This window comes from Pollicipes pollicipes, unplaced genomic scaffold (assembly GCF_011947565.3).
Source record: "Pollicipes pollicipes isolate AB1234 unplaced genomic scaffold, Ppol_2.1 Scaffold_6686;HRSCAF=7923_pilon_pilon_pilon, whole genome shotgun sequence".
NCBI classification, from domain to species: Eukaryota; Metazoa; Arthropoda; class Thecostraca; order Pollicipedomorpha; family Pollicipedidae; genus Pollicipes; species Pollicipes pollicipes.
Window position 1 is genome coordinate 18,809,769 of NW_023596921.1, and position 27,598 is coordinate 18,837,366.

General features: G+C 49.8%; 1 protein-coding gene across 1 annotated transcript in view; it reads left to right on the forward strand.

Moving 5' to 3' along the window:
- The window catches only part of LOC119107997 (transient receptor potential-gamma protein-like), a gene marked incomplete in the record, with an annotated part of 151,978 nt that extends 127,167 nt beyond the window's left edge, over window positions 1–24,811 (forward strand). The window contains 9 exon segments of the mRNA XM_037231583.1: window positions 302–435; window positions 7,315–7,447; window positions 7,812–8,007; window positions 15,478–15,672; window positions 17,551–17,592; window positions 21,994–22,174; window positions 24,029–24,330; window positions 24,332–24,404; window positions 24,705–24,811. Coding sequence (XP_037087478.1) covers window positions 302–435; window positions 7,315–7,447; window positions 7,812–8,007; window positions 15,478–15,672; window positions 17,551–17,592; window positions 21,994–22,174; window positions 24,029–24,330; window positions 24,332–24,404; window positions 24,705–24,811 — 1,363 coding nt within the window.
- Between the last annotated feature and the right edge of the window lie 2,787 nt (window positions 24,812–27,598).

The following is a 27,598-nucleotide window of genomic DNA, read 5'->3' on the forward strand; positions in this document are numbered from 1 at the left end:
CTTCTTTGCCGTCCAGCTCGTGCGCTTGAAAGTCTGCATTTCAGGATGGTGTAACACGGATAGTGTTACAGTTGTTCGTCGTCGTTTCACGTCGTCGGGAAATGTACAGCTGTGTCTGCGGTTCGGGTTCGTTGCTTTTCAATGAGCTGTGACAAGATGTCACCTGCGAGCGCATACTTCACGTGCTGCGCACACGGCCATCACGAAATGCTTTGCGAACCGAGCTAAATTAGGTAACCATGCCTCCCCAATGTTCAGCAACTTGGCGCTGTTTAACGTTGCGTGGTCGCTTCTGTTGCAGTTCTTTGAAGCTCGTGTACATTTTCTCGATAAACCCTCATCTGGGGCCGCTGCAGGTGACCCTCTCCAGAATGGTGCTCGACATCATGAAGTTCGTCTGTCTCTTCGTACTGACTTTGTTTGCGTTCTCCTGCGGTAAGTCATTTCACGGTGGGTAGCCGGTCTGCTACAGTTAGAACTGACACCTCCCTGGGCCTGCCCGGCCGCTCAGTTGCAGGTGGTCGGGTGGGATGAACACTAACTCGCGCCCGGACTACTGAAACTTCGGCAACTCAATTATTCTGAGGGAATATGAGTGATGCGCCCCTTGAGGATGGGGCGTATCATGAGGGCACGATAAAGATGAAGATGAGTGTCAAAGAAGAGGATGAGATGCATTCAAATGTCGCCATCGCATATATATATATATATATATATATATATATATATATATATATATATGCTTGCTTACGGTGCACCGTTAATTCGTGATCCGATGGACGGTTAAGAACACATAAGTACTGCGCTCATTCGACGCGTTGTTCTGACCATTTTCCCCTTGTATTTATCTCTCCAGCTCATGTGCGTTGGTTGGGTGGGAAGCGTGGTCAGAAGCAAGCACTACGACGCAACGTTGCAATTTTCTAGCTATGTAACCTGACCATAAGGTTTTTGAACCATTTATCTTCGTGTCATCTCCCCTTCTTTCCGAGCCTCCTCGTGGCTTAGCAATGCAGCCGGGTAAAGATGAGCAGCGAAGCTGCACCCAACTGGACAATGATGACGTCATTTAAAACAGCGCGAATGGTCTCGGTTGCGAAATATTTCTATTTGTTCTTTACTGAGCGAGGCAATCATACTGTTGGCTTGTCATACCCGCGAATTAACAATCAATTGTAATAAACAACAATGGCAGGATGACACCATCCCAGCACATTCTCACACCAGCACACCTTGCCTGCAGCGGTCAGTCCTACCCATCCCGTTTGCCTTTCTCACCCAAAAAACGAGCGCACCGCCTCAACGACATCTGTCGTGACTGCCACCGGGTAACACAATCCCACAATGAAGCAAGATGTACTCGAGTGCACCACTGTAAAGAAGCCGTCCTCTACGGATCGTATGCGAACCTTTAATACTACTCCCGGTAAAGGACCGGCGATTTCGTGAAGGCTTCTTCTTCGGGTTCAGCGGGTATCGCCTATCAAAGGCAAACCGCCAGCTTCATCCCTTATGCAGCGTTGCTCCTTTTACTTACGACCCCGGACTCCCCCACCTGCAACTCGCCCAATACAGTGCGCTAGAGGTGTCAGCGGCCCACCCCGGCAACAACACAGGGAAAGGGCGGATCAGCTGCGCGGTGAAGGCCTCGGTCGGCCTCGGTGTGGCAACCGTGGCGTGACTCTGGCAGCATTCGCAAAGAAAGCACCGGTCTTAACCCTCTCCGATACGCCGTTTCTCAGAATGAGGGCTGGTGCGGGGCGGTCGATGAGATCCCTCCCTCCGTACTATTTCCAAACCAAGGAACACGGAGCGGCGTGAAAACGAATGGCTTGGTATCACCGCGAACTCGCGATCGATTTCAAGCTTTGTGTTCCTAGGTCACCAGTTGATCCATCTATGCCAGGTTATGCGTCGATCGTTTCCAAATACCAAACCTGTTTCGGGTTTATACGTCAACAGCGATAAAACCGCGTAGCGACATACATGCAACTCATACAGGCTTGCTCCCTTTAACGTTTTGGGTACATGGGCTTGTTTTCTGCTGTTGTGTGTTTTGAGCAAGTACTTATCATGCGAGGGCTTCGCGAACGTAGCAGTATCATTCCCGCCGCACTTGATGGGCGGATTCGTCCGTTGTCCAGCGTCGCTCAGCTGCGGCGACAGGCGTGATCCCGGATCACGCGGAGAACACGGCCAGCACCGATCGAACATAGATGCGGGTTTCGGTTTACAAACATCTTACACATAAGCTATTTGGAAAGTTTCATTTCAAATGAAGGTTTCATTTCAAATCTGTTCTTATAATATTCGATTCAAATCAGATAGCAAACACTACCGTGTTGCTCCGCCGGGCGTGGGTTTGCCGTGCCGGGTTCTTGAAAAACGTCTCTACCCAGAAAGCAGAAAAGCTAGAGACACGTTTTTTTCTGTCCAAACACGACCAATAAATGCCCCAGATGGTATGGAAACTTGGTCACGATTTCACGACAAAGCAGGGAGATGTTTGAAAACACTGCTGAGATTCGTGAGGCGGACTGACACTCTCATCAGGGCAAGATTCCAATCACCAGGGCGCCGGCTCTAATGGCATCAACTACATGTCAGCAGAGGGCTCAGGTGCAAACTGCGAACGCGAGCCGGCAGAGCTGAGGAGCATAAGAACTCGCCGCTGTGTTCGACAAGATAACAGTTGCCCTGTTCACAGCGCACAGCTCGTCTGAGCTATCTAGGTGACCCTCATGGGCGATTCCAGGTTCGCCTTACTGGCAGGTGTAGTAGTGCGATAAAATTCGTTTCATAGAATGTTTTTCCTTAGTGCCCAACTAAGATCCTCAGATTGTCTTCCGTAGTAGTTGACCAGCAAAATGTGTTGCCTAAAACTCCTCTTAATTCCACTCTCCAAAGCAGCCTGGGCCTACCTCCGCCCCTGCGCGTCTGCGCTGGCCACCATCGCCCGATAGTGGCCAGATCGTAAACTACCTAGGTGGGTCACGTTTTCAATCGATCTCTGAGGAAAGTGAAAAGGTAGCTCCAATAATGCGATCGACTGCAGATGAAGCGGAGAAAACTTTGTGTGTATCTTACGGTACCTCGTTACGAGAGCTGGCGAAAGTAGCGGTTATGAAACAAGAGGATCGATGTTTGACTGCTTTGTCAGGTATAATTTGCTTTGCGACGAGATTGCAAGTGATCGTGTGGTACGTAGTTTAAAGACAATTTTAAATTAATCAGTGCCTTGCTTACCTCAGTTAATTGCCTGTTGTGCTGATATTGCTGTTAGACCGTCGGTCACATAGATGATGGTGGCTGGCTAATTATGTAGTATGCACCTTCCTTGGTGCTCAAATAGTACTTGGTAGGGTTCAAAGGCAAATTTTCTGTTAAAATTAGGAGGAAATTTATGGAACCTCGGCTTACCTGAGGACTTGCAGTTTTCTAGGGTTTGCTATCGAGACCTTGCATGGAATCCCAGGGAAGCGCCCCGGGGAACCTTCCTAGCTTACCTGGCGCTTACTTACACCTTTTAAGCATCCGCTTAGTGCCCTAGACATCCCGCATGCAAATAATTATTCGGGCGGGAATTTAAACTGCCCACACGCATACCGTCCATCACCTCCCCTCCCCTCCCCCACCTCACAACCCCCTTAGAAGCAGCCTGCCCGCGCATCCTGAACTCGACAACTCAACAGCTGGCTTAGTGATGAAATATTTTGGGGCAACAGCCCAAGAGATAAAAACCCAACAGTGAGCGCAATCACGACAGCATTTAATTTGAAAAACTTAACATTTTGGTGCATTAGCACAGTATTTGTTACGTAAAATGAAGCTTCATTTGACAAAGCAGCACCAAGTCGTCTTCATGGTTCAGTCAACGCGAGCAAACCTGCGTCTTGAACTTTGACAACAAATAATGGCCGCTGTCTAATATTATTAGCATATTTCGTGGTTGACAACAATATCACAACTGAAACCTCTCAAGATGGAACTTTTGGAAGGATAATTACTAATAATGTTCTGGTAAAGAGCTATGTGTTGTTTCAGTTGACCTGAAAGTTCCTTTGCTGTGAACGATTAAGCCAATCATGTGTAAAATCCAGTAAGAGCTAAAAAATAGACCAAATCAACTGCCTTCCAATGGTCACGTGGGGTAGCTTTAAAAAAAAAATGGTGCGCTGTGAACGGGACCACTGTACAGACCGCATCTGTTCTGGTCGAGCGCATCAGTTACTCCAACACGCGCCCGGGTGGCCGGTTGAAGCGTCCCTCGCTCGGGCTGGGGGCAATCCCCCCCCCCCCCTCCCCGCCCGATATCTCAGAAACGAAGGCAGCTAGAGGCACCAAATTTATAGTGTGTTGGTCTACATGTGAATTATCTCGCGTCGAAAGTTGGCATTCCAAGGTGATGACCTTCGTGTCGAATGAGGTCAAACGAGGTCAAACTCAATTGCTGTCAAAAGTGATCGTGATTGCTGTCAAAATTTCCCCCAGAACCTAGGTACATGTTCTAAGCAAAAGATTACTGGTGATCATTTAAGGTTACTGACCTTGTTTAACCTTTCGCAGGTCATGGTGACCAAAATCATATAAGACTGCTTTGAGTTGCAACTGTATAAGCGCCAAGGATTTCGCTTGGCAGTATGTTCTTAAAAACGAAATGTTGACCTGCATAATTTTGGCTCAGTGGCCTACTCTGACTTTTAAGGAGTCCATGGAGGATGTATAATACGGTTCCTGTTATCAATAAATTCGAATTGAGCACCAGAAACCACTCCATACAGCAAGCTCCAGAGTAGCAAAGCAGGTTGGTTTTATCTTGGTCTGACCTTCATATCTGACCCTAGGTCGATGACATTTGTTCATTCAATTGTTTTGTGGCCCAAGAAACTATCTGAGACATTATGGCTTCGTCTAACGCTCCGTTACTGGATCAGATTGAACGATTTCCTAGAAATTGTATTTGCTGAATCCATGACCTGGTTTTGACCTACCGTTGGTCAGCGACGTTACAAGGCACACCTAAATTGTTTTAACCAAGCGGCTTGCGTTTCAGTTGTCTACAGCTATGCAAAATTTGGCATTTCAGAAATCATTGCGGAAGGACTTTAGGGAGGGGGCAAATTGACCTACCTACTCGAGCCTTTATTAACGTTCTCCCCACCAGATTTTGTTCATATGAGGCCAGACATAAACTTGAACACACACATGCCCACACACACACACACACACACACACACACACACACACACACACACACACACACACACACACACACACACACACACACACACACACACACACACACACACACACGCACACGCACACGCACACGCACACACACACATACACACATGCACATACACGCACACACATACACACGCACATACACACACACACATACACACCACACATGCACACACACGCGCGCGCGCGCACGCACGCACGCACACATTCTAATATATCTAAATGAGCATATTACTTTTGCTAGGCACGCTAGGAACCTTCATTAGGGCCAGCCATCAACCAGCACCTAATTAGCCGGCCGTTACGCCGCACCTGCCCGGTGAGGACGCGCCACACCGCACTGCTGGTGTTCGACGAACGACGGCCGTGCACTCGCTCCACTTGCTCAAGCAGAGGTACCCATTACACGTTTCCATTGATCGTTGCAAGCATCCATTCATTCTCAGCAGGGAGGAGGAGGGGCACACCGCCGCGATGCGTTATGCTATGTTGAACCTTTGGCCGTCGCTGGGTCGAGCACGCTATAGGATAGCTACGCTAACGCTAGCTTAGCGTGCTGCATTATTCTTCACTCGCAACCTCTCTGAATAAGCTGTCGCTTCAGTGTGCATGATTTGCCCTCCTGGGGCTCATCAGTATGCCTCGCTGGCGAAAACAAATCGATCACCTGCCTATGCTCCGTTCGCCTGTTCCATCAGAAGACATTATACGCTGCTGAACACAAAGATAGGGATTTGGGGATCATAGGGAATATTTTCAGGAGTGTAAACCGTTTATAGTAAGCATGCAGATTGGCGGTTGAGAAGACAGTCTTTCTTTCTGGCGTTTATTTGTGCACAAAGCAGGTAATTAACTGTACAACATCCTGGACGCTCTATGGCAGGAGATTCCCCACAACTACTTTACCAGCAATGTGTCACGTCTGATTACCGTACCACTACCAGCCCTTCAGGGCACGTCATCAGCCGGTCAGCTCGTGATGACGTCATCGGCACCCATCGCCCCGTGGTAGCGTTCCTGGATCGGCCGCTTGCTCCGTAGTTTTCGGCTTAAGCTGACGTTTGCTTGTTGGAATCTCTCGATCGTCCAAACTGTCCAGCTAGCCGATGCTGCCGCAGGCTGGGCATGGCCGAACGACTACGGTACGCGCTGCGGGACCTTATTGAACTTGGCAGGCCGGGTCTGGTTTCGAGCGACTCAGGGCAGTTGTGTTGTTGTGCGCTGCTTCAGCGCGAAGATAATGTGTCCGACAGTGCTGAGATATGTGAAAACGTCTTAACTGCCAATGGTAACATTGAAACCGGCTCAGATGAAAGCAAGATGCCAACAAGTATAAGCGCGAAAAACGCAACGTGTCTCGTCGCTGGATCTTCTGACCTTTCTTTATTCCGTGCCCTCCCCCACTCACACCAACCATATTCACGTCTTAGCACCACATTGCCATCACAAGAATGCAACCAAGCTTTACCACGCGGGCGCAAGCGACTCCGCGGGGACCGACTGAGCCGACAGCAGGAGCCTCGCGACGACCAATCTCACCGGTTGCCGGCGCGTCGCTATCTCACGCGACAGGCGCCGGCCGCCGCCGGTTGCCGCACGCTGCCTCTCGCCCTGTTGGCTCTCACCCCGTCCGAATACTGAGCAGCAATCGAGCATGCATGACCCGTCGGGCACGTGCCGTTGGCGCGCCCGGCTATGTCGGGGTCCGTATGGGCCGGACACTAAGCATGCGGTTAAAGCGCGGTGCGGCCGCGTGATGCGATTTTACAGGCTGCTGTGGCTCGTTTTTGCTGCTGGGCTCGAAGGACAGAAGTGTACTTTGGGTGTCATGGGAAATGAGAGTTTGAGAGCTTTCAGCTCGTTGGCTTTTCTGTGGAGTTGTGTCTTGATTTAATGTATACTGTTTCTTTGTGGTGTTCAAGTAACGTTTCCTAGATATTCATGCAGTGTGATCAGAAACGCGTGGGAGTCCTCGCAAGACAAACTTGGTTTATCGTCCATCTCGAGGCTGAGTAAAGTCTGTGTAGGCCTCCATTGCGGGGTTGAATGGCTATTGTGGTCCTTTCTCAGGCCTGAACCAGCTGCTGTGGTACTACGCGGACCTAGAGAAACAAAAGTGTTACGTGCTGCGCTGCCATGGCCCCCAATGCGTGGATCGGGAGAAGGATCCAGACGCCTGTTTTGTGTGGCGAAGGTTTTCCAAGTGAGTGCCGGGAACATCGAACAACAGGTCCGACGAGGGATCTAGATTCACTTGGAGGGCTGAGAGCGGTGCGTTTCCTTAAGCTGCTCGTTAATCAATGTGTCACCCTATTTCTCCCATGGGGAGCATGACTTAAATGTTACTTGAACCCCGCCCCCTGCAGCCCGACGCGTTAAGTTGGGTCCGATCGCGGTGGAGGTCGGCGATGCCCTGGACCGTACGGCGGCCCGGCGCCGGCACCGACGCCGGCGCCGGCGCCGTACCGAGAGGGCTGACCCGGCCGCTGTAGGGCGGGTGGCGCCGACTCAGGGGCGGAGCGGGGCGCGGGTCGCTCACGGGTCACGTGCCTCGCCTCTCGCTGCAGTCTGTTTGAGACAATGCAGACGCTCTTCTGGGCCGTGTTCGGCCTCATCGACCTGGACAACTTCGAGCTGGCCGGCCTGAAGACGTTCACCCGGTTCTGGGGCATGCTCATGTTCGGCTGCTACTCCGTCATCAACATCACTATCCTGCTCAACCTGTTCATCGCCATGATGAATCATTCCTATCAACTCATCTCGGTGAGTGTACGGCAGCGCTCGCGGCACGGTGTAGACCACGGCGGGCGGATCGGGAGCGGGTGACCGCCTTCACCTGGCACCCGACCTTCGGTGTGGCTGATGTGCACTTCTGTCTCCCCACCTCTGGCGACCTGCGTTCTGTACAGAACGGGCGGAGCCCAACCCGGCGGGACGGGGTCCAGCAGCATGCCGCTCGATGCACTTGCCCTGCCGTGTCGGGTGGGTTTCCCAACCATTGAAGCCTCTGGCGGGCTAATCTATCGTATCGTGCACCGGTAAACAGCGCGCCTGGCCGCGGCTGGCGCCAAATCCGCGCGCGGTGAGCGCGACTCGACACCAACAACAACGCCTGAGAGCGGGGCCGTGCCTGCCGGCGCCCGAGCGGCCGTGACGAGAATATTCCCCGAACAGCCCAGCAGCTCAATAGGCCCTGCCACCGGCAGTCGCTGATTGCCAGCCGAACGCGCCCGGGCACGACGGAGCAGCCGGACGCCGTTCGATCATCACAATGTCGCCTTTCAATCGGGCCAAGCACCGCCTCGAGGCAGTACCGGTACCGATCTCGGTTCCCCCCCCCCCCCCCCTCCCCCTCCCCGAGTGTTAATTTTGCCCCAGGCGGTGCGCTGAGCGCGCCGCCTCCCCGTCCGATTCAAAACCACGCGGCGTGGCAGAGTGCGGTGCGGCGTTCGTGTGCCGCGGTCGCTGGGAGACGGCACGGCCACCAGAAGCGCAGGGGAGTCCCGCTGTACTTAGACATTGTGTGAAGGTGCTCCAGCCTGGTCCCGCCGTCATCACGCCTCACGCTTGGGGGACTGTAGTCTGTACGTCAGTCGCTGGAGAGGGGAGCAGGTCGGGGGAAGGGCAGAATCTGGGGCTTGGTGAGAGCTCCTCCTTGATCTTCGATCGATGGGCTTGTTTCTTCCCGCTTCTGTGTGTTACGCCATCCTCTGCCATGCGTGTCTCTCATTTCCATTGATATTCGCACTGTTTTGCACAGTACAAAGGAAAGCTAGTAAGTACACTATGCCAGCGCTCGTCTGAAACATAACTAGCATCTTGACATGGGCCTGAGTTGGAGTGATGGTGAGCATTGTGCCTTGTGGCTTCTTCTGTATGCACCACCATCGGTCGCCTCACGTGTTTCTTCCGAGTGGTCTTCTTTTGGTTTTTACTCAGATATCACCATTGGTCTCGAGACGTAACTACGCAAAATAAGCTTCGCATACTTCTCAGGGACGACCTGTCGTTGGGTCGCGCTCTTTATGAATTATTTCAAGCGCAGTGCCTGGTCAATGACGTCGATTCGTCGCGTTCCGTTGCTTGCGGAAAGGAGGTGATCATGCAGTACAACCGACGATTCAGGCAATTGGCATGATGGCTGCGCTGTTTGACGCCGTGTAGGACACGCAGAACAACAATTTGCTGCGAGTCTGCCTTTGTGCGTGCGTATAGCAGATGGTGTAGCATCGTTCACGGCATGCCTTGCCACTGCTCACAATTTCCTGCACATTTCACATTGACCTATCATTTAGAATGTTTTGTGATTGCATCCTTACTTAGATGCACATCAATAAATGTGAGTATGAACACCGCCCTCACGACGCTTTGGAGAAGGCATGGAGACAACGTGGGAACATTTTTCGTTTAAGAAATGGCATTGCAAAGTATGGGCACATCCACACGATTTTATGCGTTTGTTTAACCGAGACAACAACTGTACAGCATAGTTTGGACGTGGAAGAAGGCTCCGGTCGCACACTTTCACATTTTTTCAGTTATACCAATGTCATGCCAGTTGGTCTTTACTTCGTGCTCTATGATTTCGCTTGACCTACAACCTGAAAAAACCACCAATACCTTGTTTACGAGGTGCATCCTTACGAGAGCTGAAATGCTTGCAATGCAATGTGCCCTCGCCACCTCCTCAACGCATGTGCAAGGCTTCATCTGGCTGTCATGGAGCTATGAAGCTCTCCATGTGATGCGCGTCCAGTCTCAGTGTGGCCAAAGTCAAGCGGCTATGCTCCTCCAATTGTGTGTGCGCTTCTTGCTTTGAGGCTGCATCCTTACATTGGTTTCAAATATAGGCAGTGTCAAGTTTGGCCCATCTGCTCATTCAATAAGTAGATTTAGGTATTCATCACTTATTTAACCGCGAGTTTGCCGTTGTCTGGCTGGTTCTGTGGGGAAGGAGATACAATGATGTATTTTGCGTGTCAGATGACAACTGCAGTCCTTGATGGGGACCCTCTCCCTCCGTTGCCTGCAGCACATGCATGCATCTGTACCGTGTTTGGTTCAGTAACCGAAAGTGTTCCCTGTATGGCAGACAACGCTAATTGTTCTTCAGGTGTCCGGTTGATTATGGCACATTTGGACATGCATTATTTATACTTGGATTATGCTATTTGTAATCGCGGTGAACAACTTGCATTGTGCGCGTCATTGATATGGTGCTTGTCAGGGAAGGCGAAAGGATTGTGCTGTATCAATGCATTCTTGGGATGAAATTATCATCAGAGAGGAAATAGTGGGCGTGTTCTCAAATGCTAACGCACACACTTATTGGCGTTTTGTGACGCAGGCTGCTCCAAGGTGTTATGTTAATGCGCATCCAGTTTTTACTTGTATGTGTGTTGTCGCCAGAAACCAACAATGCCTTGTGATGCCACATTGCTGGTGCCTCATATAAAAATGCTGTGTGATTAGCGCAAAGTATTTTTGGTCTTTTTTACTATGACATGCGCAACGTTAATGAGAATTTTCGATGATTAGAAGTCAGCAAGAGTTTATTAAGCTACACTCCGTTCATACCGCGACACATTTTTACAGCATTTACCTTAAAACGCATCCTGCCATTTGAAAGCGTTCACTGCGCAAGGAGGGATCTGTGAGGGTTAGCAGAGGAATTTAATCTGGGACTGTGGTTTTGATAATTGATGCCTGATCCCTCTGGTCAGTGATGGCCGGTGTTCTGTTGATCTAGGTTTTGAGACGGATTTGTGACGCTGTGAACAGAGCCCAAACGGGCGGGCGCGCAAGAGCATGGCTACTGGCTGACGGCACAGTGGTCTGCGTCTTAAGCTTTCCCACGAGAGAGGAACACCGTTGATTTTCGTTTTGAATGTCGTGACAATTCAGAATCGCGTCCTCCCAACCGACCGTTAATCGTGGTAGTTTCCTTGTCGACGAGCGGTAATATCGCGGACGGGGCGTGCTGTTGTCTGTATCGGGTCGTGCTGGTGGTCGGGACAACGCCCCCTCCCCCGCCTCTCCGCCCCTCCCACTGAAAATGAGTTCCGCCACCGCTCCTGCGCCGCCGGCGCTCTGCGGCCGCCTCCTGTAATTGATGTCTGCGTTTTTAGGTGTCATCCAGCACGCTCAGTCACAGGGCGACAAAGGGCTCAAATAGTGGCATCGAGGTAGGCGTGTCGGACCTCCCTCAGCTCCGGCCTGGTAGACCTGCATGTGTTCGCACTGCTCGCCGCGGCAGGGGCGGAGCCAGGACCGCCGATCGGGGGGGGGGGGGGGGATCGGTCCGGTGCGTCCCGCCTCACCCAGCCACGAGCCACGGCCATTTGCGCCGGGCCGCCGGTGACGACCGTAGGGCGGCGGCCGGCGGGCGCGTGGCCTCGTCGCCGCCCCCACGCGCGAGTCACGGCCCGTCCCTGTCGCGGCGAGCAGCGTCCTCGGCGGACTAGCTGGCTGCCTGTAGCAGTGCGCCCGGCTGCCGCTCCGGCGGTGTGACGTCATCGCGCCTCGCCGGCACCCGAACGCCGCGGCCGCCGCCTGTCCGTCGCTCCGGCCGTCCGCCGCCTGCACCGCATCCCTGCTTGGAAATGGCCGCGTTTGCAACTACGGCGGTAGCGCCACGTCCCGGGGGGTGTCTGCTGTCAACGCCAGTCTGTGTGCCGTTAGATCGTCCCAGGCCGCTGCCACTAATGTTGGGTCGACTAGCTGTGACCTTTTATGGGCACGTGTGCTCGTTCGTAGATATGTGGTGGTTACGCTTCCGCGAGCCAGGCGCGAATCCAGAAACTGGGGAAGGAGTGCAACAAATGTGTCGTTGGTTCCACCCAAGTTGGATATCTTCCTGAACTGGATTTCGGAGCAGGAGTAACCCCTCGTACTGGATCCGTGACCTTTATCGTGTTGCACTGTGCTGTACTCTACAGGCTGGCACATCCACACTTGATCGTGGTGATTCGTGTGCCCGCCAGCACTTGATCTTAGGCTATTTGTGATCTATGTCACCCATATGTTTGTTCGTAGCCCGTTTTGCGGATGTTTCTCTACCGGTCGGCGGTGTATATGGGATATCGTGGTTCATTTCAGCTTGTCGTGGCCTGGTCAGGTTTCACGGGATGTTATCATCATTTGGAAACTTTTTTCGCATGCGTAGTCGAAAGATACTGTCATATGCCGCACATTGTGTGAGCTTGAGGTGGTTCAAGGGAATGTTCGGTATTTGTATGGGGTTTTGAACCGATATAGCCATCTTGAAGATCATTCGGACAGTTCACAGTCCTGCTCTTCTTAAGACCTAAATTCTTCTAGTTTCTGAGCTACACAACCGTGGAGGTATGCATAACATTTCGTGTAGACCATTTCAAGTCACTCAGGCATGCAAAATGTCATAATAACGTCATTCAAATCCCACCATTCCACTCACCATGGGGCAGTCAAGGCCAAGCAATGTGTGATTGTCGAGTTGTTTATATTTGATGTTCGTGAGTACGAGTTCCAGTTAAAGCGATCGTCAAGTGGTTTTCAAATTTTGTTGTACAAGCTATGCAAGCTTTTTACTGATTTACGTTTTGTGCTACATTATACAAGAAGCTATACATTCTTCGTAGTTAGTATGGAGATAAGATTTCCAGTCGAATAACTTAAGAACAGCGTTTTAACCAAGTCCGTGAGTACAAGTAAGCACCTTCAACCCACCGATAAATATGCAACAACACCACAAGAAAGGGCCAAAACACAAGCATGTAACAAAATTTGGTTCAGGACACATCCAACATCACTGCGGGCTACCTCTCGGAGACCGAAGAGCTATAAATGATTGCTGTCACAACTGTTTCATAACGCAGTCAAACAACGATGCATTGAGGAGAATCTTTACTAAACAGAGAAACTGTGCTGCCTAAAGAAGTCTTGTTCACCAAAGTACACCAATAGTTGTAAGTGAGCTTATAACTACTTCATACCTGTTGTCTGCTTTAATGCTGTCAAATGGGGAACATTCCCTTAAAGTGACTAAGCATTTAGCCCGCCATGTGATCAGTTCACGCACTGCTTACTTGGGGTAACGGGAGTTCAAAGTTTGGGCTCCTAATTCTCAAAGCTCTCGTGCTTGTATTGAAACGCGTAGACGTTGCTGCTGTCTTAGGTATTCCACCGATATGTCAATTTCAAAGCAAATCGCTCCTATTCAATGGGATTCAGATGTTGCATTACGTTAAAAAGTAAAAGGTCCAAATTCTTCCGTAGCAGTTTGAACAAAGCAAAACATGGATAGATACATAAGTAAAATGAAGATGTGAAATTCAGTATGCTATTAAAAAACACAAGGGTTTTTTGCTTATCATGTGACAACCAATCCGTCGTTGATGCGGTACTAATCAGCAATAGCTGGGTCATGCTCATTTTACTGAGTGTTTGCCATCTTAGATATTTCCACGACTAACAGATCAGTCAATTTACGTGATTTAAACGGCAGAAGATATCCCTCGATCGTGAGATTATGATGCAACTTAGTTGTTGATCTTTGGGTGATTAGTAACGCCGCATGTGAGTTTAAGAGATACTAGCTTTGAAACTGTACCTAAACTGCACATCCGTTAAAATTGGTATAGTTTAGGGCTGGCTCGTAGTGGAACGAGCGACTCGGGACAACCCGAACTCTGGATCTCAGAAACTTAGGATTCGTGATAGGCTTGACCGCTTGCTAGGTTTTGCTTATCTTTGTTTCATTTCGTTACCCACATCCACTTCAGTTTAGGAAATTTCGATATCCTCACTTGGACGTATTTCCTCGAACGTCCGTGCACGCTGCACATGATGGAATTGGTCCCCAGAATTTTGCTTCGGTTTATGTGCACCTCTAAATTTGTGCCAAGTCAGAAATCGAAATTGATTTAGTCTTGGAATGAAAATAGGTTTGGTCAGGATGAGGGAGTTGAGTTTATTACAATGATCAATTTTTACAGACGCAAAGGACAAGTCTCTTTGCTTTACTTTGATCAGGCTTTGATTCTACAATTTCACGAAAGTGCGTCCGCGGGTTCCCAGGCAGACGTGAAAAACAAATTAGCTTGCTATGAGCTTATGGCTCACGCTGTGGGTCACCAGCCAGCTGAAAACCCAATGCATCTATAGCCGGTGCGGACAAAGCGAAGCTTGGAAACCGATTCCCCCATTTACTAGTTTTCCCATAGAGCCAGTGCTACACGCTGGGGCTCATAAGCGAATTGCTTTCCAAAAAAAGCAAGGACTAGGCTCGGAAATAAGTAAAACCTTTTAGGTCGGTGACTTGATTAAACTCATATAACTTGGCCTACGATTAACAAGTCAAGATGGGCGGTGCCCACACGTTGTCTCTATGGACTGAAATATTGAGATCGATGGCGCCGGGTTAGTTTTGCACTTCGCGTGGCGAAGTCTTAGTGGTGTTAAGCGTTCCGAAAAAAATTGTAAAAGTCATCGTTTATTTTTTCACACCTTATCCATGACAATGAGTATCGCGCAACAACATTTTGTTCCATAAAAAGATTAATTGCATACGTTGCATTGTGTTTGTTTGCCCGATACTAATAGTGGAAAAGTGCTAGACCATCTAGCAATGGTGCCAATCAAGTGCGCCTCGCATGTAGACAAAATGCTCAAGAATATAGTGATTAGTGGTCATATCATGACTTTTTGTAAGTCCAAGTAGATCACCTGAGAGTTGTTAACGGAAACGTCCTTAGTGCTTGCGTTTATGAAATGATGAGTGCTGTTTTGATATTATAGAACAGAGCAGTTGTAGGCTTTGATATTGCATCATATCTGAGACACAACAAAAAAAGGTATTTGTCCAATGCGACGGGGGCACGATTGTCTACCATGCGTTTGACCGCAAAACATCCGATCAAAGGCAATCCCTAGCAGCCGAAACCACCACCGCCTCACGGAGGTCATCCCTGACGAATGAAACCACCACCGCTTCACGGAGGTCATCCCTGATGAATGAAACCACCACCGCTTCACGGAGGTCATCCCTGATGAATGAAATGACAACCAACTCACAAAGGCCATTATATCCAGTTGATCATTCTGGTCATAGTTCTTTGCCTGATTCCGAAGGATGCCATTACCTCTGGGACAAAGTTGGTGGTGCACTGGTTATCATTGGTGCTGAGATACTTTACCAGCTTGACCCGCCACGTGACCAGGCTTGACCACACTGACAGTGGTGACCGCCTTCAGGAACGTGCCGACACCGAGTGGAAGTTTGCCCGTAGCAAGCTCTGGATGAGCTACTTTGAAGAGGGCGGGACAGTGCCGCCACCCTTCAACGTCATCATCACGCCCAAGTCTATCTACTACATGTTCCGCTGGCTGATCCGCAAGCTCTGCGGCCACTCACATGCCGCGCGCAAGGAACATATGCGGACCGTCAGGGTAAGCCGCGGCGTCGTCTCCCGTCCCCCGTACCCCCTCAATCCAGGAACCCTTGACTGTCGGCCCGTCTCGGAGCAGGGCGTTTTACGGCAGCGACACCACTTTTCTACGCTTTGAAATCGTTTGTGGTGCTCCTCAAAGCAGTTCAAGGAGAAAACTCATATCTGGTTTTGCGCTACTTTCTGAGTTGTATGTATGTCTGATTCTATTTTTGATTGAAGCCCTGTAGAAAGAAAATGTGCTATTTTTTCAGCTACTGTAAGTGATCTAGGCTTCACCGTTTATTTGATCCCGCTGTTTATCAGACTACTTCTCGTCTCTTTTTATATGCTTCAGGCTACTGTTCAAGTTTATGCGCACTGCTCGGTTCAGTGCGGCCAATCCTGTCAGGTGAAATAATTCACATTCAACATGAGTCTACCCACAACTCGCTCCAAACAATCCTGGACACAAATAGTTTATCCGGGGACTGGGTGCTTACCACTCAACGACTCCCAGTCAGTTGCTGTCGCAGATCTGTATGGAAGTTTAGTGCCTGCCGAAACCCAAACGTCGGTCATTGTTAGTGGTACACTGACGTCTGTTTTACGATAAATTCTATCTCCGATCCTCCAGGCAACCGTCATATAGTTCACAGGTCGTCCATAACCCCAAAGTGACCCCTGCGTCGCTAACTGACCGAACGGCTCCCGCTGTTCAGAACTCCTTACTGGAGGAGCGGGTCTTCGCGGTGAGCCTGCCTTCGGCGGCGGAGCGGCATGTCCACGTTATGCCATGGCGCACGCGCATCGTGACGGTAGTGTCTTGCAGTAGGAGGATCCGTCGCCCAGCCATTACCACCATCACCTCCAACGGCGCCACACCGGACCACAGAAGACAAACACGGCACGCCTTAGGCTGTGTATGAAGCGCGAGCTGACAGAGAACCGCTAGTACGAGACTGCACGATGTCAAAATTAGTACTCGTTTAACTACGTATGAATCTCGTTTAAAATTATGAGGTATTCGACTAAGAGAAGGGGCACTGGAGATAGCAGCACTTGCTTTCAATGTCGATAGTATCTGGGCTGAGTCTGTGCGTTTGTCATGAGTGCTTAAGTGACAGAAGGCTCCTTTTATTGGAAGAAGCTCATCGAATTCATAGCGCTCTGCATTTTTTGCCGCGTAAGCTTTCCGCGCTCAAAGTTCATCCCCCAGATTTCAATCAGGTAAATGTAAACGGCCATACAAGCGTAACAATAAGAGGCCTAATGGGCTATCTTGACTCTATTCGACGTTGACAACTTCATCTGCCGAAAGCGAATGTGCCTCGATATGCACTCACAGCATCCATCGTCATCCTGGGTGCGATCAGCCGGAGCCTTGGTGTCGATCGGAAACTAGCTAGCCAGAACAGCTGACGTCAAGGGCTAACCTAATCTCAGCTCCAGCATCTATCTAAATTATCTGTCGTGCAGGGCGTTAATTTACATCCACTGTAGTTGAAACGTCATGGTCCATAGGGCCGATGTTCATGCCGCTCCAGTTTCGGGAATGGCTCATTGTCGGCTAACTAAGTCGCAATCAATGCCTTCCAGCTCCTGGAACGCAAATCAAATGCCGCCGCTGGCACCTTGCCGCCTTCGCTCGAAATTCTATTTCAGCGCAGTGAGCTTTGATTACATTCCTTTCCAACCTCCGACCATGTTAATCAGCGCCATTGTCTGCCGTGGCTGAAGCACGCAGCAGGGGCCGGCTATGGGGGATGTAGCGCCTGGTTAGAGTGTGCTAGCGCCACCGCCCAGCCATGTCCTGACCTCAGCTGACCCTTGGTGACCCCGGGGGTGTCCACACCGCCGTTCGCGGCCGGTAATTGTCTGCCCCGCGCCATTGTTGCAGCGCAAGGTGCGACAGGCGAGCGAGAGAAACCACCGGTATCAGGTAAGTCAACGGTTGCGTCGCCTCCCTGCTGCCACTCACCACCATGGTCGGCGCTGGCACTTTTGCACCCACCCACGTCTCCCTGGGCTGCCGATAACAGCTGGCAGTGCCCCAGGTGTGGAGATCCGCACCCACATCGTGCGCTGTGTTTTCCTTTCAGCGCGCTTACGTTCAAGGTGTTTTGTTGGAGCGCGTTTCCCACTCGTCCCAAACGCGAACTAAAAATGGTTAAAATGGACGTTTATAGCTTTGGTTATGGGATATAAGCAAATTCAGACAAGATTCTGGTTCGAGTGGGATGCCGTCGGAAAGGCAAATTAGGGATGTCTTAAGAAAATAATCATGTCCTTTTTGGCTTTATGACACTAGACATTTCTCTGTCTCCTGAGCGCATACAGATGAAAGTCGGTTGAACAAATCTGATCCACTAATCAGCTCAGTGAAAAGACAAGTCTGAGTCTAAGAAGGTGCGCTTTATCTGCTTGAACTTTTTTATGCGGCATCAGCTGACAGCTAGCCATGGACAGGGCAGCTTTGAAGCAAGGTGGTCGGCTCTTTCGGGAATCATTTATAATCCACCAAAGCTCTGATGAGCTAAAAATGGTTTCATTTGTTCAGGGACTTACAGCTGTACAGGTTACAAGTTAATGTTATTTGGTAGGTTCCCAGAAGGTAACATGCGGAATGGATCACTGTCAATGCCCATATATTTTCCAGACTATAATTTAAGCGCATGTTGTCGAACCTTTGGATGCAAAAGACTGGGAACGGTCTCTGCTGTCTCCACCATCTCCTCGGCTGATCGCCCGACCTGCAATGGTCGTCTTTGCATCACTACTGCCTCTTGGCACTTCTCTCCACGCTTCGCCCTCATGCATGACCCGTGCGCTTGCGCTAAGTGGACCGTCGAAATGCAAAGTGATTCCACCGCACAAACATCTACCAGGTCTTGGCCGAATGTCACTTTAAAAGCAAAACGTTTAGCCGTAAGCTTCCGCTTGCTTCCAGCTGTTCTTTCTCGTGCCTTGCGCTGGAATGACTTTCGGCTTGAAGCAAGTCACCGTTACAATTACAAGCTGGGTTTCCGCGCGACTGACGCGGCTTATCAACTTCGGTGTGCGGCTCCAGCCCAGCTCCTGTGATAGCAGTAATAGTATGTGAGAGATAACATAATCGTTTTGGCGGTATCCTAAACTCTTTGGCACTGGCAATGGGTACGTTCGCACTGAAAGTTTACGTACGATTATTTTACTACCACGACGTGTGTGTTATTAATTCGGAATTTGTATCCATGTCTCCTAATATTGATTAGGTTGTGTCATGGACATCGGTTTCCTACCAATTTGCAGCGAAATTTAAGCACACTTATCTTTTGCATTTTAAAAGTGAATGGGTTTCGCGAAGATAAGCAGGCACGAAATAACAGGATCCGCGATGTTTCGATTTTGTGTGACCGAACGAAAGTAAAGCCACCTACACTCAAACACTTCCCTTTCACACCTGCCATGATTTACGATCCTATCGCAACAATCACTTTTGTCCCTCGCCGTCAGTGTTGAGATGATTAGTTAGATTACTAGTTAGATCAGACAAAAAAGTATTGTATGTTGTGTTGCAATGCTCTAGTAGTTGTATATGCTATCTTTTTTAAACCTTCCTAGTTTGCATCAGAGGCTTGTCCGTGCTCAGATGTACTTTTGTTGAAATGCGTATGTGCGACGCAGGTGCCTGCTTGTGGTGTTTCTTATCTGATTAGCGTCTTAGGGGTAGAATTCCGGCTGCATTTTGCGTTTTCGTGCTCGTTAAGTAGCTCATTGTCTGGAAACTGACCTCATCCCGAACGTTTGTTCACTGGTCTGGCGACGAAAGCATGATGAGGTAAGGGACAAATCCTATATCGTCATGTTTTATCAGTGGGTTTGTTGTGGTTTTCGGGTCTCATTGTCCAAGACCTTCTTATTTGCCTTCAACGCTCCGTCTTGTTGTATCGCAGCTCTGGGTTTTAGTTGGCTTCTCATTTGGTGATTGTGTTGACGCCGTTAGGTGTTGTCAGTGCACCGAGCCTTTGTATGTACGGTGTACATTGATCCTGCAGTTATCAAACTTCAGAATGATTGCATTCGTGTGATTCGTGTATTGGCTGCTTATTAATGTATGACTTAAAACGCAAACAAAAGCACCCACCCTTTCACCTTAACCCTCGCCCTGATTTGCAGATTTTGATAGCAATGACTGATGGAGGCTCGCATCGAACCCCTCCATCTATCAGGGCAAGGGCTATGGCTTAAATAAATCAATTTGTGAGATATTTTTTTGCTTAATCGTCGCACTGCCGAAAATCTGTGCCCACTCGGGCGATTGTGCAGGGTCATAGCAGTGATTTAGAAGATACATAACAGCAATTCTGATTTGTATGTTGCATCTTCACAAAATAATTCTGGTGCTGAATTCAGAACCTTCAAACAATACACCGACCAGAAATAATGTGCGTGACCGTTGAGCCTTGGAATATGTGCATAGTTAAGTCATTCACTTGATATCATGCGCCCGAGTGGCCGGTTGAATACACTTCGCTCGGGTGGGAGGTCAATTTGATTCCCGCCCCTGAGGTCTCAGGAAATAAGAGAGCTAAAAACACCATATTCATAGGGTGTGTTGGCCTTTGCCGGAACTCACTCAGTTCAAAGTTTGAGATTCCTAGACGGTGACCTTTGTGTCAAATAAGTTCGAACAAGGCCAATCTCCAGTTAGGCTTCCGAGGTGCTCCTAGAACCTAGATACCAGTTCTGAGCAAAGGGTCACATGATTATTTAAAGTCAGTGACCTTGTTTAACCTTTCGAAGGTTCTGGCGACCAAAATCATACAAGACTACTTTGAGTTTTGCATTTGAAAAAGCGACAATGATGACGCTAGGTAGTATGTTCCTACAAACGAAATTTTGGCCTCGGTCAGTGACCTATTCTGACCTTTGAGAAGTTCATGAAAGATGTGTAATGTGGTTCCTGGTATCAGCAAATTCAAAATGATCACCAGAAACTATCCCATACAGCAAGCCTTTGAGTATTAAAACAGATTGGATTTGACCTTTATCTGACCTTCAAAACGGACCTTAGGTCAATGGAATTTGCTCATTCATTGATTGCAATACTTCAGAAAGTATCTCAGAGATATATGGTCTAGTCTAACACTCCGTTGTGGCATTAGATTAAACGATTCTCTAGAAATTGACTTTGCAGAATCGATGGCCTGACTTTGACCTGCCGTAGGTCAGCGATCCGTTGGGAAACCATTTCGAAAAAAACGTTCGGGGAGTCAGTTTGACCCCCACCCGAGCGCGTGATATGACAGTGAATCTGAAACCCTTAAAAACTTATTGGATTTTGGATGTTACATCAGTAACATTTTTTAGTTAGCATATGGACGTCAAGATGTGGCTCACGTGTCGGGAAGTAATAACGTATGGTAGAAACGTCAAAGCAATTATGAAACACCCACACGAGAACGTGTGCCATAGTACTATTGCCGCAATGGACTGTATTTTGGTCTCCCATTGCCTACTTAAAAGCAGAGAGGCTGGTAGTGCCTTATCCATTGTTTTGCCTGAGGGACAACTTCCATCCAGGGGCCACCAGTCATTGGAAGGGGACAGTAGTGAAGGTATGCATGGTTATAGTCATTTGTTGAGTCATCCACGGCCCCCATTGAAGAGACGACACATTCCAAAGTTCTGGGATCCTCGCCCTCAAGGGTCCCGCGGTCCGCTAGCCGAGAAACAGACCCTGGGGCCCCCTTGGGCTCACCTCCGGATGTTTTAACATGATATGCGCCTAGAATATGTAGAGCGTGTTTCAGGCTTGTATATCGTGTCCTAAAATGTCAGTGAGCTACCGTGAGCTGTTCTGCATTTGCGACGAAAAGTAGCAGATATAGGGTCCTTGCTGCATACCTATAGTCAGTGCGACGGTTAAGTATACAAGGGAATTTTGGGAACAGATAATCGACTCGGTTGCACAATAACGCACTTGTTTGCTTTCACGCTGTTGATTTGTTGCCATAACCTGCTACAGGAACCGCAAACCCAAACTATTTTTCACCGCAATACATTTTCGTTCTGTCATGCGCTCGGTAGCGTAACGTTGTACTTTTTTGTCTGCTGCTCTCATGTATGTTCTAATGCGTAGCAGCTTATATCATGCGCTTGCCACGGGTAAAAACCGTCAGCTGTGAAATAACCAAACGCTGTGGAATATGTGCATGTGTTGCGAGGCTCCAAGCACAGCCGCACTACTTGGGTGACGTCACACCCACCCACATGCGGCGGTGTGTGACGTCACGCCGCCTGTGCTGCGCGGGGCGCCACGACCCAAGTCGTGACGCCGCTCGTGGCGGTGTGACGTCAGACCATCATGCGGAACCTGGTGCGGCGTTACGTGACGCGTGAGCAGCGCAAGGCGGACAACCAGGGCGTGACAGAGGACGACGTGAACGAGATCAAACAGGACATCTCGGCCTTCCGCTGCGAGCTGGTCGAGATCCTGCGCAACTCGGGCATGAACACATCCTCTGCCAACCCCGGCACTGGTCAGTTTGTTGTTAAGCCTACCCAGGTTAGTGCTGCCTGCTAGCAACGGTTAGCCACGGTTAATCAAAGCTGTGCTGCGGTTAGTGTAATAATGATAGCAGAAAAAAGCAGCGGATGGTTCTTCTCGTGTGCATTTGTGTACGTGTCGCGTCTGCTCAACGGGAACGGCCGGCGGTACATGGTACATGGTATGGTACATGGTACATGGTACATGGTACATGGTACATCATCGGGAACGGCCGGCGGTACATGGGTTTTTGGGTACTTTTGGGTACTTACCACTGGTCGGTGCAGTACATGTATCTGCGCTGAGCAGTCATCGGCCAGTGCTGTATCTGTGACCGTGTATCCCTGTATCATTGATGGGTGCTGTATCTGCCTCTGTGTCCACTGTGTGTAAGGACTCAGTGGCGGACCTAGAGAGGTGCCGCGTGCCGTGACTCCTCTCCCTTGGGGGGAGGGGGATGGGAGTCATGAACGGACCGAACCGACCCATAACCGGCCGAACGGACGCAAGTTCCTTTTTTGATAATAACACAAAATTGGACATATTGTACTACCAGGCGACCAAGAACAGACACAAGCAAAAAAAGGCACATGAGTAGACAAATATAATTCTTAGGTGATTGAGAGAGTGGTGAATATGGAACCTTCAACGCTCGCTATCTTATTGCTGGCACCAAATAAACGCACCTGTTAAGGCAATTCAAACGCTCAGGAGCCTCCCCACGTTTGCCATGATGTCTTTGCATTTGCCTGGAAAGCCCTATGTTGTTCTCGAAGCACACTTTGCTAGCTTATCGTGGGATTCTGGCGATCAAGGGGCCTCCATGCATCTTTTCCATTACTCCGGAGGACTCCATGTGCTTTTACCGGGACCCGATATGCTATCTACCAGGGTACTCTCGGCTGCGCAGAGGCATTTCACATTGCTCTCGGAGGGCCCTGGAGGACCATGTGACGTTGTTGGAAGCCATATAAGTTAATACACGAAGACGCTCGATCCTCAGGGCCCTCTGCATTAGTCTAGGGCCCTTTGCATTTGCTCACATTCACAGAGGACCCTACAATCTTCTCATGGCCCTGTCCGTTACCCTGCCCGGGCATTGATGATACCACAGAGCCTTACCGAATGGGTCTTGGGCACTTCATGTTTGCTTAGAGAACCCTATGGTTTTGTGGGGAGCCCTATGCGATCACTTACCAAGGCTCTCTCAACCGCTCAGTGATTCTCCACTTAAATCTTCGGCTCTTCACACGAGGTCAGGGGGACCTTACTATGCTGCCGAAAGCCTCTGATTTGCTTGCGAAAGTCAGCATTTTCATCACGTGCAGCGTTGTTTTTCTGACGTATTTGCTGTGTAATGAACAGTTTAGCCCATTATAGCGTTTGCCCAGATCAAGCAACTAATTCCCAGATACGCCCGTATCCTGGTTAGAAAGCATCATAGTATGTTGCAGATTTTTCCACGACATGTCGCGCATTTTACCATGGCAATTTAGTTGATCGCACATGCAGTTGTGAAAAACAGTGGGCTGTTCAATCAAGCCAGCTCTTCTCGTGCCTGACTATTTAGAGTCCAACGGATTTTAGCGGGTCAGTCCGTAATGGTAGTAAAATAATGAGAACAGTTATTTCAGAACTGAGACTCAGGTCCTAAAACACCAAATCTTTTCGTTGCAATTCTCACGATTTTGCAGGATTCCAGGATTCGAACCTCGTGAGCCGCTACCTACCCCACGCACTCGAACCACTTCCGTGCCGGAGTGCCGAAATGTGGATCTTCCCGCTCCCGGCGTTCCACTGAGCCCCTTCAATTTCGGCGGCATTAACCTCCCTCGATCTCCCGCAGGGTCGGGTGGCAAAAAGAACCGTTTGAAGGAACGGCGTCTGATGAAGGGATTCAACCTGGGCTCCATGCACCCGCCATCGGCGGCGACGGCTGCCGCCGCCAGCCGGCGCGAGTCCACGCTCTCGGCGACCTTGACCGCGGCGCTGGCCCCCTCGTCGCTGACCTCGGCCTCGGCCCTGGAGGCAGCGCAGGAGGCCGGCGCCAAGTCCCCCACCTTCCGGCTCTCCAGGTTTGCCCGAGTCGCCGAGCAGCGATTGGCCAAGCGTGAGATGAGCAAGAAGCGCTGGGGGACTCTGGTCGAGGGCCGCCAAGAACGCGCGCGTCGCTAAGCTGCTGTCGCGCAGCCGGAGCGAGGACTCGAGCTGCAGCTCGGGCGGCGAGCGGCGCGGCAGCCGCCGGCAGCCCAGCGTCGACAGCGACGCCAGTGGCGGCAGCCTGCGCCGCCGCGAAGTGCAGAAGCCCCGGCCAGTCCCCTCTCTGACGCTGGACCTGAACACAAACGGTGCGCCGGCGACGGGCAGCGCACCAGCCCTTCGCGCAACTCGTTCGTCTTCATCGACGACCACGCCGATGACTCGACGCGGCAGACGTCGATCGAGTCCCGCGCCTCGGCCGGCTCCTCACCGCGGCTGCTGGCCGCCGGCTAACGCGGCCGCCTCGCCCGACGCGAACGTAGCGCCCTCTTCGTCGCGCGAGCCGCTGATGCTGCCGCCTGGCGGCCGCTTCCCGAACGTGCCCGGCATCCAGCCGATCACTCGGCAGATGTCCCAGGGGTGGCTCTGACGCCGCCCCGAGCGTTTAGACGCCATTGACGAGCCGCTTGTCAGCGGAGACGCGGTCGCCGCCCTGGACAACCTGTGCATCGATCGTAGCTGTAGCCGTCTCACTCCATCATCAACCGGCGTTGGCCGGCGCCCACTCGGGACGGCGGAGCCCTGCTGTGCAAGGCACGCGCCGGGGCTGGCCCCCCGCAGCCCGCCGGCTCGCTGGGCCCTGTCCAGCGGGTCCTGTTGAGCATGCTGCAGGACTTTGTGGTGTTGTGAGCTGGACAAGGTGCCGCACGCTCCGCTTTTCTCCGGAACCAAAGGTCACAGCGATGCTTGGGGCCGGTCGAGCGGGTTGTAGGAAGTGCCAACGAAAGTGTAGATTTTATAGGTCGAATTATTCATTGGCACCAGTAGGAATCTAGGACGGTGGGTTGAGTGTGAAGTTGCACTTTTCAAGCATTTATCCTGCCGTTGGTGTTTGAATGAAGTTTATTGCATTGCTGTCTGTGTATGTGAGGTAAATAGTGGGGTGATGGCAAATTAACTTAGTGATCGTGATGAATTGCAATGACGTACCAAAGTTGAAATCACCTAGCTTAAGTTGTATTGAATAAAAAATAAAGGAGCATATAAAAGGCATGATCCTAAACTCTCACCATCTCATAGATAGTATTGGGATGTTTGGAATGGCTAACGCCCCTTAAACATTGCTCAAAAACACTTAAGTAAGCTTTTTGAAAGTAACTCATATCAGACCATGCAAAACCTTGAGGTTTCGGAATGCAATCCGTTGGGTTATTTTTGTATTACTAAAGAATATTCAAGAAAATTCAAAATTTGGAAGTGCTTAACAGTTTTTCTACAAGCTCTAAGCCCATATATCACGCTACCCATGGACGAGGAGGAGAGAGCGTTTTGGGTGAAGCGTGACGAATTGTAACCAGGTGGTGGGCAGTATGGGAAGACCTTACCTACTTTCGGGTGTGGCTGCAAATCGCGTTAAAGTGTTCTTATGATGTTTAGATAAAAATTGATAGTATTGGGTTCCTCACATGGTAAACAATGTGTCCATCTTTTTTGCGACCCTTCCTCAGTTAGGGGTCAACGAGTGTAACTTTTGCGGTTGTGTAACGCATACAGCGCAAGCAGGAAAGAAAGAGCTTCGCCCAACGAAACCAGTGCGTAACCATGGTGGGAAGGACAAAAAATGGAAAAATGCATAGCGTATTATATGGACGGCCTTAATGGCCTAATATCATTTGATTTCAGCATGTTGGAAGTGTTTGCTTACCTCTCTGATATTTCGGCCAAGATGAGCGACCAGGGTGTAGTCGTTTTTTCAGTTGGAAGGAGGGCTTTAGTCTCCCTCCCCAACTTTGGAAGAAAGTAGGCAAAATCTGGGACGAACCCTATTAGCTGGCATACTTGAGGATATATTGGGTCATTTTTCATTGTTCAGCTCCCCTCTCCCTCTTAACTTATTTTTGCGAAACTACGCTCCAGCTAGCGACGTTTTGTGCATTACATAACGTCAGCGTAACTAATCGTTGAAGCTGGAAGCAGTTTGCACATTAGATCAGATTTGTACACAGTGCACCGGTAAGTCCACGGTATTTGTGAGACTGAGATATCAGGTATTTACACGCCTGTTCATGGGTCTGGAACAGTATTGCAAAACGCCGGATAGGTGGTGGCGATATTGTTGACGCCTTTCAGGGCCTTGGGGAGGTATGGCCGGCAGCGATTTTACCTGGCAGGAGTGCTGGCAGTTGGAAGCCGACTTTGATGCATTCCAAAGTGTACAGAGTATGTGCATGGAACGTGCGTTGCTGATGAAAGGGTTGTGCGTGAAGCAAAGCTGCCGCTCATGTCATTATCCGTTCTTTAGCATTTCCATTTTTACGCTTTCAGAAAGACAAGCTTTGGCACAAGGCTGCGTGTCGGTTTTTGTTGCTGGCAGCAATGAATATGCTTGTCATTTGTCCTTCTCGGTGCTTTCACAATAAGTGGCATTAACCTGCAAGCATGGATTACGTGAACTTTGTCAGGATTCCAAAGTATTATGATTGGTTCCAAAATCGCTTTGTGTGGTTTCTTTTTCGAAAGATTTTGAGCTCTTTGCAAGAAATTTGGCCTTTTATAGAAACGGGCTGGATGGCTTGTGCCAGGCTAAAAAACCTGTGTACAGAAAATGACAACACACGGAGTTAGTTTAAAAGTGTCTCAGTTGTGGCTGAGTTTTTTCAAACGCGGTCATCCTTGGTTGTAACCCACATACTTTGAAAAAGCCCATGGCACTACTGAAGCTAAATGTCCAGATTCGGGCCTATCGTTCAAAGCATATCTGTTGAATTTTGCTCATGAGTATGGTTTTTAACAAAACGTTCGCATATTTACGGGTCTTGTTACCATCTGCTCCATCACGCGGTAATGGATGCTACTTCGAGTCTTGTCATGTTGTTGCCATACGTTTGAAATAATCTATATGAGCCCTAGGGCCCGAAATGCCGTTAGCTTGTGATTTAGTAATATTAAGCGCATATCCGCCGCAAAAATGTAAAAACATGCCTCTGTATTATAATATTATAGGTGGTATTTGTAAAAAGACGAAATGGGCTGCAACTAATTTGTGTTTGTTTCATGATGATGCTAGTCGCTATCTACATAGTATCGAGCGATGCATACCGCTGACTAATTTTGTCGATACCGAAGCGTACGAACATACATGGTACCTACTGTCACTTGCATCGTTTCTCCTTTCACGGACTTAGTCTTCGATGTCTGCGTGAAAAACAACTGACAA